At 44.1% G+C, this 24,275-nt stretch overlaps 1 protein-coding gene across 2 annotated transcripts in view; it reads right to left on the bottom strand.

Moving 5' to 3' along the window:
- The window catches only part of PDE8A (phosphodiesterase 8A), a 143,015-nt gene extending 119,614 nt beyond the window's left edge, over positions 1–23,401 (bottom strand). Inside the window, exon 1 of one of the 2 annotated variants that reach the window (XM_035024214.1) lies at positions 23,134–23,401. In XM_035024214.1, coding sequence (XP_034880105.1) covers positions 23,134–23,337 — 204 coding nt within the window. In that variant the 5' untranslated portion in view covers positions 23,338–23,401. The remainder of the gene's footprint in view (positions 1–23,133) is intronic. The other variant, XM_035024213.1, reaches the window with a different exon arrangement.
- Positions 23,402–24,275: the final 874 nt, after the last annotated feature.

Raw genomic sequence — 24,275 nt, 5'->3', positions numbered from 1 at the left:
CACCTGGGTGGCTCAGTCGTTAAGCATCCGCCTTCAGCTCAGGTCATGATCCCAGGGTCCTGGGATAGAGGCCCGCGTTGGGCTCCCTGCTCAGCGAGAATCCTGCTTTTCCCTCTCCCACTCCCCCTGTGTGTGTTCCCTCTCTCGCTGTGTCTCTGTCAAATAAATAAAATCTTAAAAAAAAAAAAAAAAAAAGGGGGAAGCAGAACTTAGAGATCTAGACTGAAACTTTTTCTCTCCCTGCTCCCCTTTCATTTCACAAGCTGTATCAGTCAGGAAGCTTTTGGTTTTAAGTAAAGAAAATTAACCTCAAATAATTATCCAATAGATTTATCATTCACGTAAACGCAAAGTCGAGAGTGAGACCTTGTAAGCTTCAGGCAAGGTTCAGTAGGACCCCAGCTCTGTGACTGCAACTCTCGGAACTTATTCTCACCCAGGAGTTGGTTTTGTCCTCATGGGGGGGGGAGGGGAAGAGATGCCCCCACCCACTTCACAGTCTGATTGAGACCATTTAGGTCACATGCCTACCCCTGAACTAGTAACTGGGACCAGACAAATCCCATGACTTAGGCCTGGGTTATGTATCTAATACTGACCCGATAACTGGGGCAAGGAGGATGTTACAGACCACCCTGGAACTGGGGGTGGGCTCAATCCCACAGAAACTTTACAACTGCTTTGCATGGGAAAGAGGAAAAGGGAAAGAATTACAGATATTACCAAAGAGGTATGGCAAAGATTGACAAACTGCTCAATCCCAGTTCCTCTTCTCCTAAGGCACACAGATAGATCGTGTTTCCCAGCATTCAGTAAAGTTAGGTGTGGCCAAGTGGCCAATGGAATGTGAAAAACGAACACGGACCACCTTCCAGGTCTGGCAACTAAGAACCCTCCACCACCCTTCATCTCTTTCCCCTTCTGTGAGCTTGCCCATGCAAACATGCAGAGTGACCCTGGGAGCCATGTGTTGAAGATGGCAGAGTCACAGATGGAAGGAGCCTTGGTCCCTGAATTGCCACTTTGAGGAGGGCTTTCCACTGTGATCAGGAACACCTATTTTAAATTTTACATGACTAAGAAACTTCTACCAAGGTTAAGACTTTTGCATATTTTGGGGTTTGTTACAATAGTCAGCCTATCCCAACAGGTGAAAAAATCAAGGCCCACAAGGTTGGATGCCTTACCCAGGTTATAGTCAGCCAATGAAACAGAAACACAAAAACACTGGATGCAATGATCTTACCAGTGGAAGGCAAAAACAGAATCGAGAACATGTCCTAACTACGAATGCACTGGACAAAAAGAGAAGTAATGAGCAATAGGGAGTCCTTGAACATCTCGCAGGCAGACTGGAAGAGTAAGGCAGAAGGTCAACTGGAAGCCCTATTTCAAAAGCTGTTGAAATTTTCCCACAAGTTGTTATCCATTCTTCTCTTAGCAAACAGAATGGAAAGTTTCTCTGATAACTCAGAACACAAACTGCCTCAGAATGAAAATTAGGAACAGTAACTCTCCTTACACATACAAGTGGTATTCATTCTTAAGCCGAAAAGCATTGGGGGGTTTGGACTGGACCCCAGGGCGGGGGCAGCTCTGGCTCTGAGCTGCAGTCCCTTCCTCAGAGCGGCTCCTCCCCGAGCACCACTCAGGGTTGGGAACGCTGCACCACCAGGCAAGCCACCCACTGGCTGCAGGTGCGCTTAGCCAGGCCCTCTTCGGTCCTTCCAGGGACTCCTATACTGGAATTAAAGGCAGGGGCTCAGTCCCTCTCCACTGATGAAGTTGTTACACGTGAGGCCAACAGCTGTTGGTGGGCACTTTTCCTGCTGAGCAGAAAAAAACAGCCCACGAAAATGAAGAGGGCACTATGTGAGAGCGGGAGAGAGTCCTCACTTTGTTCACCCCAGAGCTAGTATACCCCCTGTCCTTCCCGTGGTGTGGTTTTGTAAGCCGGGTTATAGTGGCCCACGAGTTTCACTTCTGGCCTCAGCTGGTTTAGACCGGGTTGATGTCACCCACAGTCAAAAAAGAATCCTGACCCATATAATCAGGAAAACTGTCTGAAAAAAACAGAAAAATAAGCAACAAAAAATCGTGATATCAAGAACCTCAAAAAATAAAATGAAAAATACAGAAATTGCAAAGTCTAGTATGGACTCAGGAACCAAGCCACTGGGTTTGAACCCAAGTGCTCCCTCCGATCACTAGCTGTGAAACCTTGGGCATACCGTGCAATCTCCCACTTGCCTCGACTCTCTTACTCTGAAGGGCGAACCTTTAAGGTAACACCATGCCCAAGGATTTTCATAAGGATTACATTAGTTAATACATGTACTTAGAACAGTACCGGGTATGTAGTAAACATTCAATACATGAAAGCTTTATTGTTATGTTACATCAATCTTAGTTGATTTCCAGGTTAGTGACCCATGTGTTAGTTAAGGTGTAACAAGGTAGACCAAAATAAGCATCAAATTGATCACAGAAAAGCACGTTTGTCCCACCTAACCTGACACTCAGCAGCACACCATCAGATCCAGAAGCTCTTTTATTTGTAATAAAAGGGTAATTTCTTCAGGTGCCCACCATGGGGAGGCCACTTCTGCAGCCTCAGACCCCCAGGTACTTAGCAAAAACAGGCTGTGTCAGCCACCAGCGTGCTCCTCTAGCCCAGACACTACCCATTCTCTGCTGCCCTCTTCAGCGCCCCGGTCCTCGGGGCCACAGAGAAGCAGCCAGGAGGGCAAACACTGTTCCAGAATAGCCCACAGGGACCTCTCTATCCTCTGGGCAGACATGACATTGACTGTTTGAACCCTTCATCCTATCTTAATCTTCTCTTTCTCTCTCTTAATGGACTACCACAAACACAAAACTCCGAGGGCATTTCTTCCAGACATAAAATACTTCCTCCAACAGTTACCTCCTTCTTAGAGCTCTACCTTCATCAACGTTCTTTTGCTACTTCTACTGATTAAGTTAGGGAGATTTTCTCAGCAGAGTACTTGTGAGCAAACTGCACAGTCACAAGTCCAGAGGCCATTCGTCCCTGAAAGGGAGTACTGGAGGTGCTCAACACATAAGGCACGGGATGAAGCTGGAGGGGGGGTAAGAGCCACATGTGGGCTGGGCTCTGTAGGTTAAAAAAGAGTCTGAATTTGATACTGGGGAGCCACAGAGGGTTTTAAGCAGGACAGGACACAGTCAGACTAGCATTTGATCACTCTGCCCCTTCTCTGAACCTCTGTTTGTAGGGCAGATCCCCTGGCCCTCTGCATGTGGGTTCTGGTTATCTGGGACCCAGAGAAATGCAGTCTCAAGACTTGTTGTACAGAAGAACAGCTTAGGTGGGGTAGACATTCCAAAAAATTTCCTCATAAGGGAAAAATAACAGGAAGGTAGACCACTTTAGCAAGTTGGATCTGCAGTAGTAAAGAAGGCTAAGAAGGGGGGGGGGGGCGGGGGCAAACTCTCATGCCACCATTCAGCTGACTCCAAAGCAATCTGGTGGGGAAGAGCCAGGGCCCATTGTAAGTGTCATGGTCAGAGGGCTTTCTAGAACCTGGCTATGGCATAGGCATACTGCTCCAACTGGCCAGTGCCTTCATACTGAAAGAACAAGTTCAATTCATATTAGCCCTGACCGGAGAGAGCCCCTCCAGCCAGCCTACCTTATTTTACTACGGCAGAAACTGAGCACAGTGAGCAAACTACACTGTAGCAAAGCTAACCCCATAAACAACTGAACCTAAACCAAAACCCTGTGATTACCCAAGAGATTCACCGTGGGATCTGAAGCAGTCCTACATTGCAGAAATATTCTTGGCCTCTCAAGACAAACACAGCTTTTGGCACTGAAAACTGTTTTTTGGTTTACGGGCCAGAAAATCAGTGCACCCCTGTTTATTTTTCCATTATCAGTATATTCGGCAGCACTGAAAGGATTTTAACAGAGCTTCCTTCTCTTCTGACCCACTGGTGAGAAAACATTATTTTGATCAATAAGCAAAGAGACACAAGAAAACATCTACCACTTCAATGGTGTATAACAGATTAGAAGACATCTCCCATACCTTCTCTTCTGTGTTCGCTTTACGTACAAGGAACTGTGACTCACACAGGAGTGACATGATTTGCCGCAGCTCCAAGTACCAAAGCCAGAATTCAAATCCAATTCTTCTGATTCCAATTCCCCTGCCCTCTTTGACTATTATCACAGAAATGGTATGTTCATATTTCTGAACAAGCACTGCAGAATCAGGAGACAGAAAGACAGACAATTAGAGGCAAGCCTATGCTCTAAGGAGTGTATCATCTGAAAAGGAAGGCTACATCTTCACTCATCTCCATGTTACCTGCAAATGCCTAGTGCAGTTCCTGGCCCACAGGTAAGCACCAGATAGAGGTGTGCTGAATGTGCGATTATAGTGACCCAGTTCTTTGTTATCCAATAAAAAATTAGCAACCTCTATATCATGCAAACTAGAGTTTTCTATGTAGATGGAGAACTGAGGGAATGCCTGCCATGGGGAAGAAGTGAGACTAGAAAGAAGACCACTAACACACTTCCCAACTCGTACTCTCTGAAAACTCATCTCACCGTAGAGATTGATGTCTAATGGAAGTACTGATTTTTGTCAGTATTAAAATAAGTTTGCTCATATTGTCAATTATCAATTTTCACCACACAGTGTCTGAGCCTTTTGTAAATACTGCTGGACCCAGTGCCAGGCTGACCCCATGCCTGCCTTCACCCCAAGGCAAGGCTTTATACTACAGCTCAGCTCATTTGGAATCTTTGGCTTTTCAAGACCCTGTTTCTTAACACTAGAATAACAAAAAGACAGCATAAAGGCTGAGGGAGGAAAAAGGAACAAGACTTCCTGCTTTTATCTAAAAATATTGGGGCAGCAAAGGAAGCTGCTCAAATGCAGTGAATGACTATGTAAATAATGTAGGTTTTTACTGCATCCAACTCTGAATGCATGCGTTACAAACTAAGAAGAAAAAACACACATCTGTACAGGCTTTAAAATGAAAACAGAACCATTTTATAATAATCAAGCAACTCTGGGGCGCCTGGGTGGCTCAGTCGTTAGGTGTCTGCCTTCGGCTCAGGTCATGATCCCAGGGTCCTGGGATTGAGCCCCACGTCGGGCTCCCTGCTCGGCGGGAAGCCTGCTTCTCCCTCTCCCGCTCCCCCTGCTTTTGTTTCCTCTCTTGCTGTGTCTCTCTCGGTCAAATAAATAAAATCTTTAAAAAAATAAAATAAAATAATCAAGCAACTCCGCTAATGATATCCAAGCTCAGAAATTCCAGGTGTTCAATTTCTTTACTGCTTCTGTACAAGAAAACCACTGGACAAGAGTATACTTTGCAAACCTGAACTGGACAGTGGTGCGGGAAGTTTGACGCCCAGGCAGCTCAGTGCAATGACCAGAGGTCCGCTTCCTATGAATATAAAAGGTACCGGGGATAAGGGGCAAGTGCCAGGTTCAGGTACTTGTTCAAGCCTTGTCGATACCTGCTGTGTGATCTTGGATCCTTAAATCCTTAAAGCCTTAAATCCCTTAGGGCTTCAATTTCCTCCTCCATAAAACGAGAAAGAGGGATATGGTAAAGTTGAAGGTCCCACTAAGGAATAAAGTTCCAAGAAAATGAAAATGTAACTTACCTGAGCCAAGTTTATCAATAAAAATGTTTAATAAAATAGAATTCTTTTTCATTATATACTGCTCAAAAGTCTGCCCAAACAGAATTTCTTTTTTTAAATCAATACTTAAAAATAGGATTTATTTTTAGAAGTAGAATCTAAGGATATGTTCACAGATATGCATAAACGCTTGTATAAGAAGACCATACATGGCAGCATTAGTACTGTCCTATAAATTACATTTTGAAGAAATTTTAAGGACATGGGAAGATAGTTGTAATTTATTATTAAATTTAGGAGTCAGGATATAAAACTATATAGAAGTATTTGTTTAAAACTTACATTTAATATTTAAATTTAAAATTTCCCATGCATGCACAGGAAAAAAAATGTAAGGAGTTATTACTATATATATTATATACAAATTAATATAAAATGTTAATAAGGGTTTCTGTTAGGGTATAAAACTGTAGATGACTTTGCTTTCACTCATGAATACAGAAAACTGAACTTCAAATTACTACAAACTGAATTCATAGTAGTTGACACTTGAACAACATGGGTTTATTTTTTAAAGATTTATTTATTTATGAGAGAGAGAGAGTACATGTGCACAAGCAGGGGGGAGGGGAGACTCTTAAGCAGACTCCCCACTGAATGCAGAGCCTGCTGTGGGGCTCGATCGCACAATCCTGAGATCATAATCTGAGCCAAAACCAAGAGTCAGATGTTTAACTGACTGAGCCACCCAGATGCCCCAAACAACATAAACTGGAAATTCACTTATACACAAATTTTTTTCAATGGATATACTACAGTATTGTAAAAGTATCTTCTCCTCCTTATGATTTCTTAATTACATTTTCTTTTCTCTGAAATATGCGTTAATCAGGGGTGCCTGGGTAGCTCAGAGAGTTCAAGCCCCATGTTGGGCACCACACTGGAAGTTGAGCCTACAAAAAGAAAAAAATACTGAAATATGTGTTAATCAACTATTTATGTGATCGATAAGACTCCCAGTCAAAAGTAGACTATTAATAGTTAGCTTTGGGGGAGTCACAAGTTATACATGGGCTTTTAGACAGGCAGGGGGTCAGCACCCCTAATGCCCATTTTGTTCAAAGCTCAACTTTATATTTTTAACTTTTTAAAAAAATTATCTATAACAAGCAAGCAGGATTTATTTTAGGAATGCAAAGTTTTTAAAATATCAAAAATCCAATTAGGCCATGTCACATCAGTAATTCCAAGAAAAAGCATGTGATTATCTCATTAGATGAAACAAAAAGCAAGGGTCGGGGGAAGGCTTTTGATAAAATCTGACATTTGCAATTTTTAAAAACACTCATAGAAAACAGGGACTAGAAAGCTATTTCCTTAATGAAGTATATAAAAGCACATGGTCTTAAAAAAGCAACAGCCAAGATCACACCTAAGAGTGAGGAACTGGACATACAACCATTAAAATCAGGATAAAACAAAGATGCATGCTAAAAATCATTATTATTGACAATGTTCTGAAACCCCAAAGCAATCCAACATGGAAACACATTAAAAAGCATTACTTTGGGAAAGGAAAACCCCAAACCATCAGTCGGCTAATAATGTAAACATTTATCTCAAAAAACCCAAGACACTATGCACTTAAGATTTATCTATTTCACAAACAAATGAAAAAAAAATCAACTGAACAACTATAGAATATTTAGGAAAATTCAGCCACATCAACATATTTTATCTAATTGAAATAGTTAAAAGATTTAATTTAGAAAAAGATTCTGGCTCCAACAGAATTATCCTAGAAAGACGTGAAAATGTGTAAGATAAATGAACCATAAATATGTTCATGGACAGAAGAATTCCATAAAACTATCAACTCTTCTCAAATTACAGTGGATTAAACTCTAATATAATCAAAATCCCCCCAAAGCTTGGGGGTAGATCATAACCATCCTAATACGACATGGAAAAATAGACAAGGATGGGTTAAGGGGGTTTTTTTTTTAATGGGACCTAACGAGAAAAAGGATTAACATTACCAGACACTATGAAAACATAAAGCCATAAAAATGAAATCAGTGCAGTAATAGTACCAGCGAGAATAAATAACCAAAAACAGAGAACCCAAAAATATGATACAGGTGAAAGTATAAACCAGAGGGAATAAAAATAATTATGTACATAAAAGGTGCTAGAACAGTAACTCGCTATTCTGAAGCACTAAGATCCTCCCCTCACACCAAAATACCTAAATACCCAAAATAAATGCCAGATTTAAAAAACTAAATGCTGAAATTAAATAAACACACAAAAATACTTTGACATATGAATACTTAATTCTATCTGGATGAATAAGGACTTACGCTTAAAACAAAGGAAGAAAAATCAAAATTGTCAGTGTAAAAGAAAAGCAATACAATTATAAAATCAAGCAAATGGAGATAAAACACTGAATTATTATACCTAAATTGAGGGGCACCTGGGTGGCTCAGTCGGTTAAGCATCTGCCTTCAGCTCAGGTCATGATCTCAGGGTCCTGGGATTGGGCCCCACGTTAGGCTCCCTGCTCAGCGGGGAGCCTGCTTCTCCCTCTCCTTCTACCCCTCCCCCCGCTCATGCTCCCTCGCTCTCTCTCTCAAATAAATAAGTAAATGAAAAATATTTTAAAAAAGAAAAAAAAATGGGTGCCTGGGTGGCTCAGTCGGTTGGGCGACTGCCTTCGGCTCAGGTCGTGATCCTGGAGTCCCGGGATCGAGTCCCGCATCCGGCTCCCTGCTCGGCAGGGAGTCTGCTTCTCCCTCTGACCCTCCTCCCTCTCATGCTCTCTGTCTCTCATTCTCTCTGTCTCAAATAAATAAATAAAATCTTTAAAAAAGAAAAAAAACTAATTTGAAAGTATACATGAGTTGTGTAACTTGGGGTTTGATTTTGTAGTGCTATACTTTCTGGATCTATCCCCTAAAATGCTCCAAAACGAATACTGAGCACTCCTAGCACCTAAACTGGAGCTTCCAACTCCATTTCCCCACTAACAGCACCAGGGCACCTTGGAGAAAAGGCCCATGTCTGGTCCGGGACAAGGAAGGTACAAGCTGAGCCTGGGACAACCGGAGGTGCTTTCAAAATGAATAGAATCATGTCAGAAGGATACAGAAGGCAATCTGAAGGAGCCCCCAGTGGCCAAAGGTTTTACCATTTCAGTCTTAAAAAAAGAGAGAGAGACTATAATAGATCCAAGCACATCCAACCAATGAAAATCCCTATGTCCACAATTACACTTCATAAAAATGGAAAAAAAATAACAACATATTCATTCCCATTGGAGGCAGCAACTCCTCAACTATTAAAACTGTTAATTAAAGGGGAAAATTTACCCTGCCTGTTTAATAGGAACTATATTTTATAGTAACCAAATAGCCCTGGCCCCAACTGATGAAGGAAATTTTCACTTTGCAGAGAACATTAACTACTGCAGGTAGAAAAGTAACTGAATTAGGAAACATCATCCATTAACCCTGATCAGAACTGTTATTTTAAATAAGGATTATCGATTGGTGCTAAAAGAGCGGCGGAATCTAGGTGACTAGCCTCTGGTGAAGTGAAAATTCATACAGTGCTGAGTGCCACACAGATCAATTTCTGTCCTTATGAGGGGAACCTGATTCAAGAGGGAGGGCTCAGATTCTCATCACCCTAACCCAGTAGTCAATCTGACCATCTATAATGGTGGGTCAATCAGATATTTTGTGTCTTCTCACTTGATTCATGGATCACTAATGAAGTATTCTAACCCAAAATATGTAACTTTCATCCATTTTAGATAAAACTTCTAGTTTACAAGAAATATAGAGGAAAGAAGGATAGCTAAATGACACCACAAGGAAACAATAAGACAAATTCAGAAGTTAGGACAAATTGGTCAGGTCTCTATAAAAAGTCAGTGTAACAAAAAAGTGGTGGGTAAGGGAAGGGATGTGCTAGGTTAAAAGAAATATAAGGATCGTAACAAGCAAATACAATGCAGGGAACATTTCTGAGATCATAGGGGATATCAGTGTGCTATGCTACGGGTATTAGATAAAACATTACTAAAATGAAAATGTACAGATTATTGGCTGAAAAAAAGTCCATTGCAAAACAATATGTAATTACAGTGGCTTCTCAAAAAGTTAAAAATAGGGCGCCTGGGTGGCTCAGTTGGTTGAGCGACTGCCTTCGGCTCAGGTCATGATCCTGGAGTCCCGGGATCGAGTCCCGCATCGGGCTCCCTGCTCGGCGGGGAGTCTGCTTCTCCCTCTGACCCTCCCCCGTCTCATGCTCACTCTATCTCATTCTCTCTCTCAAATAAATAAATAAAATCTTAAAAAAAAAAAATTAAAAATAGAATTACCATATAATCAATCAGCTCCACTTCTGGGTGTATATTTACTCAAAATAACTGAAAGCAGGAACTTGAAGAAATCTGTATGCCCATGTTCATAGCAGTATTCACAATAATCAAAAGGTAGACACAACCCAAGTGTCCATCAGTGCATGAATGGATTAACAAAGTGTGGTATACGCATACAGTGGAGTGTTACTCAGCCTTAAAAAAAAACATGAAATTCTGATACATGCTACAACATGGATAAATCTCAAAGACATATCAAGTGAAATAAGTCACAAAAGTACAGATACCATGTGATTCCCAGTTACCTAGAGTAGTCAAAAGTAGAATGGTGGTTGCCAGGAACTGGAGAGGAGGAAGGAATGAGGAGTTGGTATTTAATGGGTAGGAAGTTTCAGTTTCGGAAGATGAAAAGGCTCTAGAGATAGATGGTGGTGATGGTTGCACAAGAATGTGATTGCGCTTAATGCCACTGAACCGTCCACTTAGCAATGATTAAAAGGGTACATTTTATGTTATAGTATACTTTACCACAATTTAAAAAAAAACAGCATTACTACCATATGATCTAATTTCAGTGAAAAAAATGCACATATATGAACAGAAAAAAATCTGGAAAGATACACGCTCAACGATCTCCAGGTAGTGAAAACTGCATTTCAACACTTATTAATGTTCTACAATACCTGTACCACATACTATTTCTGTAGTAAAAGCTGACGTTATATAAAGCAAATAGAAAAAACATGAGCAGTAAACTTGATTTCATAAAAATGTAAAATGTCTGTCATTTTTTAAAAAACACACCCAGTAAAAAGGAAAAGGCTACAGAAAAAGATGTGCAATAAGCATGAGATCAAAACTGAACTCCCAAACGTACTTGAAAAAGCTCTTACAAATAAAAATTTTTACACTCTAAAGCCCAAATCGAGAAATGGGAAACAGACTTTAACAGAGAAATACCAACACTGCTGAAGAGGAAGTTCAAATATCTAATACACACTTGGAAAAAAAAATAATAATAATAATAAACAATAAATGAAATAAACTCAAATTAAATTACCAATAAAATACCATTCTCTCACAATCAGATTGTTGAAAGTGTAAAACGTGCTCTCAGATGTTCCTGTGATATTAAAATTTGATCACATCTTTCTGGAGGGAAATTTAACCGTATGTATCATGTGCTTTTAAAACAGTTACAATACCATGAACCACTAATACAGAAAACATAGATGAATCTCAAAACCAGAGTGCTGAGTGAAAGTGTTACATAAAAGAGTACATACTATGGAATTCCACGGGGGAGGGGGGTCCTGGAGTGAGGACAATGTAGTATACCTTAACAGAGGTTTGGATTACACAACTATACGTATACATTTGTCAAAACGCAGCAAATGTACAATAAGTATTTGTTCATTTCACTACAGTATGTAAATTCTACCTTAAAAGAAAAAAAAGACTGAACTCTTAATTAATGATATTCATGTTGTAGTGTTTCAGAGAAACTGCACTGATGTCTGCAATTACTTTTTTTTTTTTTTGCAATTCCTTTAAAATGCATCAAAGAAAAAGGAGATGGATGGAGAGAAGGACGGATAGATGGACACATGTGATAAGGCAAGTAGAGTGCTAATGTAAAATACAGGAGCTGGGTATACAAGTGTTCACTGTAAAACTCCTTCAAGAATGCTGTATATTTGGGACAGCTGGCTGGCTCAGGTGGTATAGCATGTGACTCTTGATCTCTGGGTCACAAGTTCGAGCCCCACATTGAACATATAGCTTACTTAAAATAAAAAAAAGAAATGCTGTATATTTGAGATTTTTCATAATAAAGTGTTAAAACTACAAAAAAAAAAACCAGTGAAGAGCCATTAGGCAAGCCTCCTGGAGTGCTGGAAATGGTCTATCTTGATATGTTATATGTGGCACACCTGGGTAAAATTTGTATCAAGATGTACACTTTGCTGACTGCATTTATACCTCAAAAAATGTCTTAAATTAGCAGCAATCAGAATAGGACTTTAAAGCACATATAATTAATATCCTCAAAAAAATAAGGGAGTATGGTGCAACCAAAACACACGAATAAGCAGTAAGGAAGAGAACAAAGCACACATTTTGAACACAAAACCCGTCCAATTTAAGAGCTCGACAGGCTGGAGAGTGGAAGAGACCTTGAGGACTGAGCCAGAAAGCTAGCTACAAGAGTAGCTTCCACAGCCCTCCCAGAGTACAGCACAGAGATGGGAAAGAAAAGCAGAGACACAAAGGACAGATCAAGATCGTCTAAGTCGGGCGCTGGGGTGGCTCAGTTGGTTAAGCGACTGCCTTCGGCTCAGGTCATGATCCTTGAGTCCTGGGATTGAGTCCCACATCAGGCTCCCTGCTCAGCAGGGAGTCTGCTTCTCCCTCTGACCCTCCTCCCTCTCATGCTCTCTGTCTCTCATTCTCTCTCTCGCAAATAAATAAAATCTTAAAAAAAAAAATTTTTTTTTAATTAAAAAAAAAGATCGTCTAAGTCCCACCATTTGGACAGAACCGCAGAAGGGAAATGAACAAATGGAAGAGGGACAACATCTGAAGAAATAATAGCTCAATGTTTCCTAGAACTAAAGAACAAAACTGTTCAAAAAATAGTTTTAATTACAGTTATTTGAAGTAACCTACATGGATGTAAGGAAACATACCACCGTTTTATGAGAAGCTACTCCTGACTGTGCAATTTCAGTGACTGTGCAACTTAAGCGATCCTTGCTCCTTTCCCTATTTTTCAAGCTATCTACAATGAATGTTACTTTTACAATGAGGAAAAGTCAAAGTTTCCTTTTATAAAACAAATCCAGAACCGAAGGACAAGAGAGGCTTTTTTAAAAACTCTCACCTTGGGGTGCCTGGATGACTCAGTCGGTTAAGCGTCCAGCTTTGGCTCGGGTCATGATCTCAGGGACCTGGGATCGAGCCCCACATGGGGCTCCCTGCTCATCAGGGAGCCTGCTTCTCCCCCTGCCCCTCCCCGGGACCTCCTCCACCCCCTAAGGGACACACAGGCTCTCCCTCTCCAATAAATAAAATCTTTTTAAAAATTAAAAATAAATAAATAAAACTCTCACCTCTCTTTCGTCTGGCTTCTGCCCTATGCTGTTATATAGTGAACCTTTAGGTGGTCACTGCAAACTTGGGCAAGTCATTTGATCACTTTAAGTTTTTGCTTCTTTAGGTCTTCAACAGGGACAATAAAATCCCTCCTTCCTACCTCACAGGAGTTTGGGGAACATCAAATAAGATGATGTATAAAAACAGCACTTGGTAAACTGTAGAGCGCTGTACCAATGGCGACATGTTATCACAGTCCTTCCAAGCCAGTAAACCCCAACCTCTGCTCTGAGTCGCCCTCCACTGCCCTTGCCCCTCACTCCCCACGTCTGATCTGTCCCCCAGCCTCCCAGCTCTTCCTTCGCTCATTCTGTCCTTTCCCAAACCACCGCACCGCATTACCTATACCTGGTCTTACCCTAGGCCTGAACCACAGCCACCGCCCCGTGGCTAGTGCCCCACTGCTAGCTTTTCCTACCCCCCAGCCTCTGCGATCTCCTCCTAAACTTAATCTTCATAAAATAGGTCTACCCTGTAACTACCCTGCTGAAAATGAAAAGCCTTTAGGAGTTGTGGAGGTTTACAGGATGGACTTCACAAACTCCTCCCCCCGGCTTTTAGGCCCTCCCTCCTACCTGTGGTCAGGGTCCCCAAATTCCGCAGAACAAGTCAACACCTCCCACCCCCATGTACATCCCCCTATTCTCTACTATCCAGGTCCTCCCAATCTTCCCCAGGCAGGGGCGAGGGCTCTGACCTGAGCTCTCTCTGCATCTTATGACCAATCCAGACCAGGCTCGTGCCTCTCCATCCCTCAGGTGCCAGCCTCACTTCCAGCTCAGAGGCCTGCCCCACCTTTCCAGAGAGGACTGACTACTTGTGTCCTGAGGGCAGGGCCTGGCACAGTCCTCCTACATCCTCTAAACTAGGCGCTGGAAATTAATCTGTTAATCATTTTAGTACTTAAACTTTCTTTGCCTAACTGAATTTCATAGTAATTACTTCTTTGGTTTTCTGTGTAGCTTTAATATCTATATGTATGTCCTATATATTCCCATATAATACACTGTTCAGCTATTATGCTTTAAAAAGTTATACTTTATAAATTCTTCTGTAACTTCTTTTTCTCAACATCAAGTTTTTGAAATTGATCTGCTGACACCTGAAGCTATAACCCATTCATTTTCAAAGTTGTGAAGTATCCCTTTTCAATATATTTGAATATATCACAACTTATTTATCCACTATACTGCTGATATTTGAGTTTAATAAAAAGGTTGCTATTAGAAGCAATGCTGTTATGAGCATTCTTGTACATGTTTCCAGTTCACATGTGTGTTTCTAAGAGTGAAACTGCTAGGTCATAGGGTCACACGTTCATCTGTACCTGGTCATGACAATGGGTTTCCCAAGTGGATGAATACGTCTACCTACAGTGTTGAAGACTGCCTCAAAACACTGTCAAGCTTTTAAAGGTTTGCCAATTCGTGGGTGTAAAATGTTGTTTCATTGTGGCTTTAATTTGCATTTCCCCAATGAGCTCAAACATCTTTTCATGTGTTTATCAGCCATTTGGTTTCCTCTTAAATAACAGGCCGGTCTGTGTCTTTAACTGTTTTTCAACTGGGCTGTCTTTTTCTTAATTGATGTGCAGGAGTTCTGTATGTATTCTGGATACTAATCCTTCATTGGTATTATGTGTTACAAATTTCTTCTTCCAAACTATGGCTTTCCTTCCTTTTCACTCTTTTGATGAGAAGTACTTTATTTTAAGGTAGTAGAATTTATCACCCTTTTCCTTTATGGCAAATGGTTTGTGTAACTTGTTTAATAAGCTCTTCCGTACCCAGGGGTCATGAAAGGATTTATATTTCCTTTTAAGAAAAAAGTGTTACAAACTTCAAAAAGGAAGTTACATAAGCGATCAATAAGCACATAAAAAGTACTCAAAATTATTAGCCATTGAGGAAATGCAAGTCAAAACCACAATGAGAAACCACTACACATCCACGAGGATGGATAAAATTAGGAAACTGATAACACCGAACAGTGGCAAGGATGTGGAGCCACTGAACTTTTATTATACATTGTTGGCAGGAGTGTGAAATTGTAGAACCATGTCAGAAAAGGTCAGGCAGCTTCTTAAAAAGCTAAACATACAGCTATCCTACGATCCAGCAACTCCACTCGGTGTTTCCCTAAGAGAAATGAAAGCATATGCCCCACAAAATAATTTATACTAGAATATTCATAGCAGCTTTATTCTTAATAGCCAAAAATTAGAAAGAGCCCTGTTGTTCTCCATCAACAAGAGAATGAAGAAGTGGACTGGGATCTAGTCACAACAAAATTACTCCTTAGCAAGAAAAAACACGTGACCAGCATGTGCAACATAGATGAATCACAGAAATGCTGTGCTGAGTACAAGGAGCCTTATACAAAAGAATACATATTTTAAGATTCTATTGCTAGGCAAAGATAATTTATAATGGATAAAAATCACAACAGTGGGGCGCCTGGGTGGCTCAGATGGTTGGGCGTCTGCCTTCGGCTCAGGTCGTGATCCCAGGGTCCTGGGATCGAGTCCCACATCGGGCTCCCTGCTCCTTGGGAGCCTGCTTCTCCCTCTGCCTCTCTCTCTCTGTCTCTCATGAATAAATAAAAATTAAAAAAAAAAAAATCACAACAGTGGTTGCTGGCAGGTGGGGTTAGGAATGGGGAAGGAGCACAGAGAACTTTCCACTGGGGGACAGTAATATTGTGTATCTTGGCAGAGATTTGCATTTAGACAGTATATACATTTGTCAAACAAAAAGGAAACAAATTTTGAACTCTAGTAAGTGACAGGCATACTGAAGTGTTCAGGAGTTAAGTACAGTGATGTCTGAAACTTTGAAATTCATGCAAAAACAAAACATTGTGATGGATAATGGGATAGAAAGAGGTGATAACGCACATAGAGGAAAATGTTAACTGCAGAATCTAGGTGGGAGGTAGATGGGTACGCATTCTTTCAACTTTACTGTATGCTTAAAATTTTTCACAATATTAGAGAAAAGACAAAAACATATTTTCAAAGGGAAGAGATTGGCTTTTAAAAAAATAAGCGGATATATTTGAGCGAAGCTTGCCTTTGAGAGAGGCGACTCAAAGAAAAAGCCCAATCCTTACACGTGCTGGTGCCTTGGAGTTTGCAAAACGCTTCTACACAGATTATTTTAAGTGATCCTCACCTAAACCTGGGTATTCTGGTCTCATTTTATGCTTGAGAAAACCCGGGATCGGAATTTGGCAAATATCACACAGCCAGTGCCTGACGGAGCTGGACCCAACACAAAGGTCTCTGGCTCTTCTGTGGTCTTTCAAACACACCTCACTGGGCAGCTACCATCCTCCCCGAACAGCTGAAGGCAACGTGCAAACTGCTGGCGTGACCAGCCCTCTGGGCCGCCACCAGCAGAGTGCGAGCGAGGCGGCTCTTGTCCCCAGCAGCGCAGCGGAGACAGACACAAGCAGACAGTGAAAAAGCATGATTTCACCGACCCAAGGTCTACTTCAAACCCATTCGGCCCAAAAGCACTTGGCAAGCCCCACTCCCCCGGTTCTTTGAGGCCATCTTCAAAGTTTAGGGAGATCTGTGACATCCTTCCGGTCTGTGTAGATGGACAGACTGCACACGACGCCTGTAGCCAAGAAACAGCAGTACAAAACTTGTCAAAACACTTCTCTGTCAAGATATTCCACCACTCTTCTTACCAGAGCAGAACAAAAGTAGAACAGAAGGAGGGGGCCCAGGAACATTGCTCAACCCCAGTGCAGCCAGAATTGAAGGCAAAAGCTTTAGCAATCACCCAACACATTAATCACTGGCTTCGGGGTATTTTGGCTTTTTGTGAAAGCACAGACAACACACCCCAACAATTTTTGTTAAATTTAAATAAGGTGAGAGAGCCCTGTGGAACAGGAATAAAAGCCCTCCCAGCCTTAGAGACTGGTGTATTTATCCAAACATTCACTGAGTGTACTAACCACTTTGGGAAATGTAAGGAATCTAGGACACAGGCCTTGTCCTCAAGAGGCCTGTAATCCCACCACAGGCTCAAGTCAGATCTCCAAGGGCTGCAGGGGAAGATCCTAAGAGCAGAGAAAAGAGAGTACGAGTACAACCAGGGGCTCAAGAAAGATTTCGTCAGTAGGGCCTTGAAGATGCACACATGCAGAGCTGGAGGTAGGGAGTGCTGTGCTCTGGACAAAGGCTGATGGGAAGAACTAGCTCCAGGGGGGCTCCTGGCTAAGGAAGGCTACCTGAAGCCTGGGCAGGAGGAGGGGAGAGTGAAAAGGCCTCTCGAGGGAGGCCTGCCAACTCATGTCAGAGAGCAAAGAGAACAAACGAGAAGGCCTCACAGATGCCTGACTTCAGTTCACTGGGGCAGGGCCAAATATGGCTTCGACTCTCACAAACACAGGAACCTAAGGCAGGGCTGGAACCAATTTCCCCAGCAGGTCATGACTTAACAAAATCCTGATAATGTGGATTCAGGATACCTGCTCAAAACCCAGGTGGACCTGCGACATCTGCAACCTAGAAGAGAGCCAGAGGATGGGAAATGTAATGGAGATAGGGAGTAACAGAGAGCAGCCCAGGAGCACTGGGTTTGAAGAGGCTCACCTGTATGAGCGTGGGTGAGTTTCTAACCTACAGTATTTTATCTGCAAATGGAAATGACACCAGTCACCTCACAGGGTTGTAAGGATTTCATGAGATAACATCTGTAAGACATTCAGCACAGTGCCTGCAACATCAAAAGCATCCAAGAAATGGTGGATATTATGACTATGAATAGTCTGCCCTCCAGGAACTTCTGAGTCCAGCGCCTCCTACCACCTTACTGTATTGAGAAAGCAGGCTGAAGCCACTGACCTTGGACAAGACCAAGGGATTACTCATGTTCTAAGAAACTTCGCCCTCTCTTCTTTTTGATGTTAATTTTTAAAAAGTTTTGTCCTTTAAGGCATTTTACGTTATTCTGAGACATCTGCCTCAACCTGCAGACTCACATCATGAAACTTCCCCTATTAAAGGGCCCATCCCAAATGGGCAAGCTGTACAAAGGGAAAAAAAAAACAAAAACAAAAAACAGTGTCATAAGCCATTTCACAGGGAACATTTGTGTCAGAAGGGGACCACAGGCCTTATCCCAACCCTCACTTCAGCAAGGAGGGTCTGGGCTAGCCCAGCACACGTCTGTGCTGATAGAGTTGAGACATTCAAAACATCTATCTTAAGAACCACACTTCATGTTAAGGTGGTAATGATACTAAGCACTAAAACAATATAGAATATAAATGCAAAGTATTTTATATATATAATAAGAATTCAAGAAAATGAAAAAGCAGTACCTACAGCGATAAATTATAGTCACGTATTTCAGGAACAGAAAGTTAGATCTCATTTTGTCAACTACACTTTCCGAAGGAAACTTTCAATAATTCCATAATCCACCCAGAGTCAATGTCCCCTAGTGGGGGTAAAAAATCAGGCAGGTCACGCAAAGAGAAATTTGCTTTAGTTAAGGGAAACAGAAAAATTTGATTAACCCACTCTGTACATTAAGAGCAAGCAACATATTTTATTCCATAGCTAAGAAACACCAAGAAACCACTAAACTTGGGGGGACATCAAAGCTGGTAAATCTGGTCAGTTTTGAGGAGGAAGGGAAGAAGGGGAGGAAGGTAGTAAAAAAAAAAAAAAAATACAAGAAAACTGGGGGAAGGAGAAGAGAAGGACAGAAGTGAAGACTAGCGACAGGATGGAGAGTGGGCGTGAGTAGACTCTGAGCGCTCAGGCCAGGAACCCTCCGGGAGACGTCAGTGTGTGGCCCCCTATTACCTGTCACCTGTTGTGCGCTGCCCGCCCAGCTGCACTAATCCTTCAGCCTTCAGAGGGGAATCTACTCCGCTCACCACAGTAGAACTCTGTTATTCCCTGGTATAAATGCTCTGAAAGGGCAATAACCAGAGATCTCCACAAAACCAGAGCTAAATCCTCCAGCCTCCACTCTAGTTAAAACTGGTTTCTATTTCCTTTCTATGGGCTGGGTGGATTTTCCCCTTCTCCAGCCTGGTTCACGCAGTTCTCTAATTCGACAGATGTCTGTGGAAGGCCCACTATATGGGGGGATACAGCAGTGAACAAAACAGACGTGAGTGCCACCCTCACAGAGCTGTTAAATGACAAATGGGGGGTAGGATCACAGCAGTGCACTGGGTGTTTGCAAAAAGGGGAGGGGGGTGCACAGGCTCTCCTCTGACACTCCTGCCTCCACCCTCAAATCTTTCAAGGGCAACTCAAGTCCTAGCTAAGGAAAGGGAAGACCAAGTAAATCCAGACTGACAAGAAAATATTGAAATGTTACAGTTAAAACTCAAGCTGATTAAAAATAAAACAAAACTCTAAGTGTTCAAACTGAACACAGCATTCATTATCTGTAACCACACAGACTATAACTTCTGAAATGAATAAACAGAACATTTTTAGTAACACTTAAATAAGTTCCTATAAGATGACCCAGCCTAATGTATTACAAGATCCTGAAGTACCTTTGGAATCATTAAGAAGCAAATCACGTTTACTGTGTTCTACTGTTAAGCATGTTTCTTGTACTTTGCATATTGGTATCTCATGTTGGGAATCATGTCCTAACATGTGGTCTAAGACACAACTCTATAAAAAGCCTCTATAATCGAACAAGTTTGGGAAATGCTGCACACTCTAAACACCATTTGGAGATTCACAGTGTATTTTAGGAAATGAAGTTTTCTGACAAATCCTGCATAAGAGAAATCTGCAGAACTTAGTCTGAGCCAGTATTTTCCAAACTTATTTTGACATGGCTCCTTTTTTCATTTAATACTTATTAACAGTCAACAAGATGCTTCAGGGAACACATGCGAGATATAAGTAGGGGGACACACTACTTAATCTGAAAATGCAATTATCAATCTCCCAAGCATTTTGATGAACTAGTGTTTTCTATATGTACTACTAAAATACAAAAACTTCCCCAATGAACTTCTTTTTGAAATCCATTCAGTGATATGCTGATTTACTGTATTTTTAAGAAGAAATTTTTTTTTTTAACATTTTATTTGAGAGAGAGAGCATGAACAGGGGCAGGGGCAGAGGGAGAAGCAGACTCCCCCCTGAGCAGGGAGCTCTCTGTGGGGCTCAATCCTAGGACCCTGGGATCATGACCTAAGCCCAAGGCAGATGCTTAACTGACTGAGCCACCCAGGTGCCCCTAAAATAAATAACTTTTAATAAACTAAAATTGGATCTTGGTATATTACTATAAAGGAATTCAAATTAATTGTATAATAATTTGATTTTGCTAAATCCTTGGAAGTTTATCTTCTCTAAACATGTATTTTTAGATTTCTAGAATGTGTCTGATAATTTTAAAAGATTCATTCCCTTGGGGCACCTGGCTGGCTCAGTTGGTGGGGCATGCAGCTCTTGATCTTGAGGTTGAGTTGGAGCCCCACACTGGGTGTACGGATTACTTAAAAATAAAATCTTTAAAGGGTACCTGGGTGGCTCAGTCGTTAAGCGTCTGCCTTCGGCTCAGGTCATGATCCCAGGGTCCTGGGATCAAGCCCCTCATCGCCATCGGGCTCTCTGCTCGGCGGGAGGCCTGCTTCCCTCTCTCCCTCTCTCTCTCTCTCAAATAAAAAAAATCTTTTTAAAAAAATAAAATAAAATAAAATCTTTAAAAAAAAAAAAAAAAAAAAAAAAGGAAAGAAAGAAAAGGGCACCAGGATGGCTCAGTCGGTTGAGCGTCTGCCTTCAGCTCAGGTCATGATCCTGGGGTCCAGGGATCCAGTCCCGCATTGGGCTCCCTGTTTCTCCCTCTATCCCTCACCCCTCTCTCATTCTCTCTCTCAAATAAAGTCTTAAAAATAAAAAATGAAAATAAAAGATTCCTTCCCTTAAAGAAAAAAAAAAAAAAACTAAAAAATATGCTGATATTTACCTCGGCCTTATTACCTGAAATGCCTACATACAAATATCTGTAACTGAGATGTGGTATCAACATGTACAGTTTGTGACTAACAAGCATTTCTGCGGTTTTGGTGTTGTTATTTACAGTTTGACTTCTCTAGAAATACTAATATTACCTTAAAGCCTATATTGGAGGTTTTCTGGAATAAAATTCCAGTGAGTGAAAAGTTTCATCGTTCAGTTAACAATAAAGAGCCAAGTTCAGCAAACATTTATTTAGGAGCTACTGTATGCATGCCAAAGGATTAAGCACTGTAAATGAGGGATGTCTTTTTCTGGGCCCCAACTCAAAACAACGGTCTGACAATGGGACAGAATATGTAAGACTCTTAAAAACTCAGGGGCCCTACAGACTGTGGATAGCAGAACAAGAAGTTGCTGCACTGGAGATGCTTATAAGACACACGTGAATTTTAGGACACCTGCACCACCACAAAAAGGCAAGACACAGGGCCTCTTTCTAAAACACCTAATTTGGTGACCTAAAAGTTCATTATTAGTTAATGCAAGAAAACCAGTATCAGATGTGGGTCAAAAACTTGAAAGCTGTTAACAATTCCGTATTTAACTTCACAGGTGTAATGCTTTTCTTAAGCCAACTAGGTAGGCTTAATGTCTAAGCACTAAGCTGACATTAGGAGCAGCGTGTTCACAGTCGAAAACTTACATCACAGGTTTCTTCAAGGATCTATAGAAGGAATCCAACTTCTGATAATCGAAACAAAGTTAGATTTTTCACCTAGCGTACTGGAGGGGTGGGGAAGTCACTTCATCTAGGTTATGCAACACTGAAAAAGACTTTTCGCTTTCGTATGGAAAAAGCCTCATGGGCGACTGCTAGAAATTTAACACAGAAAGTGAACAAACGGTATCAGACTTGGGAGGTCTAGCAATCCCCAGTAAGCCAGAAAATCCAAACGACTTCGCAAATGACTTTTTAAAAAGCAGCAGCAATGAGAGGGATGATCAAGTATCTGAGGCCATGCACACCAGAGATGTTTTCCCAGTTTAATAAACCATAAACGCATGGAATCAGCTCTACAATTCCAAATCAGAGAACTGGAAAGCTGCTGCTGTGTGCCTTAATGAAACTCTCCCCCACCCCCGCCCCTTTTTTCCCCCTTATCTTTCCTTTAGGAAATCTTAACGAAGACTAAGCCCACAAACTTTGACGAAACCTGAGCCAAGGCGATGCGCGCTGGAGAAGACACAATTGTGAAAAGCAGTCGCAAAATGTCCCAGCGAGAGTCCTTAATAAGAAATTAACTTTGTTCCGCTGAATGCTTCAAAAATCGCGTTTCTGATGGCATTTTCTCATTCCATAGGCTCTAAGTACAACACGTGCGGTAACAACCGTGAACCTCAGATGCACGTGCAATGAGGCAGAGCTGCTGCCGCCTCTTCAGACTACGTTTCAACAGCCCCAGAGAAACCGGGAAACTGCAACTGCAGGCATGTGCAAAACCGACAAGAGGGAGGACAAAACAGGGTGCTGAGATCCAGCGCCGCGGCTCCCCGGGGCCAGCCGCCCATCCCTCGCCATCACGAGAGCCCACAGAACAAAGCTCACGCTCGCTGAACGTTTCAGGGGCGCGCCACGATGTCCTGGGGGTTCCCCGCTCTGGGGCAGGGAAGGGACTCGAGCGCCCCGGGCACGTTCACGGCGGGCCCCGCCACCCGAGACGTCGGGTGGGGCCCGGGAACCGACGCCGCGGCTCGGAGGGCGTCCAGCCCGCAAGCCTACCGGGGAGGGTCCGAGGACGCGCGGCTCGGGCTTCCCTCGGGCCGCTGCCCGGCGAGCGGGTGCTGGCGCCCCGTCAAAGCCGCCCAAAGCCGGACGAGAGGGGCCCGCCGCCCGGGCGGCAGCCCCGCCCGCCCCCTGCGGGAAAGTTGCCGCCGGCCCGCGCCGCCAGCCCCGGCGCCCCTTACCTTCCTGCCGCCGCCGTCGCGAGGCTCGGACTCCGCGAGGCCGGCGCCGCGGGCCCCGGGTGAGGCGGTGGTCTTCGGGCCGGGTGCGAGGCGCGGCGCGGCGGGCGGCGGCGGCGCGGCGGCGCCCGGCGCGTCCTCGGCCTCCTTGCCGCCGTGGTACACCGCCCGGCCCTCGGAAATGTGGATGCTCGGGGCGCAGCCCATGCTGGCGGCGGCGCGGCGGACGCGCTGGCGGGCAGCCGCGATCCGGTCAGCAAACGGCCCGCCCGGCGCCTCGGGGCCGCCGCGGGCGCCGTGTCATCGCCGCCTGGGCGGGCGGCGGCGGCGAGCGCGGGTCTCGCGTCAGGAAGCGCGGCCGCCCCTTTTATCGCGGTGCGGGCGCGGCGGCGGCGGCGGCGGCGGCGCTGGGGAGGGGGCGCTGGGGCGGGCGGCGCGCCGCGGCCGCCCCTCCGAACATGCCCTTCCTGAGGCGGGAGCCGCCGGCCGCCTCCCTCACATCGCCGCGCTCGCCTGGCCGCGCCGCGCTTCCGGGGAATGTCGGGGGAGGAGATTCGCGCTCTCCCAACCCGGGAGCGGGCAAGCCCGCGCCGCGCGAGCGACGCCGCCCTGGCCGCGGGGCGGCGCGACCCCCGGGGGAAGTGCGCTCCCCGCCGCGCCGCCGCCGCCCGCCGGGCCCGCAGCCCGCGCCGCGAAGAAACGCCGCGGGCCCAAGCGCCGGCGGCGGGGAAGATTGGCCTCGACGCTCCTGCTGCTGAGGGCTGGGGGTCGAAGGACGCCCGTCAGGGCGGCGAGGACGCAGCCCGCGGGGCGGGGACGGAGCCGTCGGCTCCGGCGGGGTCTGGGGCCGCGCCGTCGAGAAACGCAGCAGCGGCTGCGCTCACCCGGGAGCCGCGGGCGGCGCGGCTCCGGCTCCGTGCTCCGCACCGGGTCTTGCCGGCAGCACGCCGCGCCCAGCCCCCAGCGGTGACCTCCAGCGGGTGCTGGCGTCAATGCAAAGCAGCTGGGGCGCCCGCCGCCACCTCCCGGCGCCGCCGAAGACTGGGCATGCGCGGCCACGACGGGAGGGGGCGCGCGGCCCCGCGGCCGGGTGGAGGGAACGGACTCGCCCAGGGACACACAGCCACCTCGGGCCTGAGGCCACA

Source organism: Mirounga leonina, unplaced genomic scaffold, assembly GCF_011800145.1.
Source record: "Mirounga leonina isolate KUSES-001 unplaced genomic scaffold, KU_Mleo_1.0 Mir_178, whole genome shotgun sequence".
NCBI classification, from domain to species: domain Eukaryota; kingdom Metazoa; phylum Chordata; class Mammalia; order Carnivora; family Phocidae; genus Mirounga; species Mirounga leonina.
The sequence above is the reverse complement of the archived record's forward strand: the minus strand, read 5'-3'. Positions and strand labels throughout refer to the sequence as shown.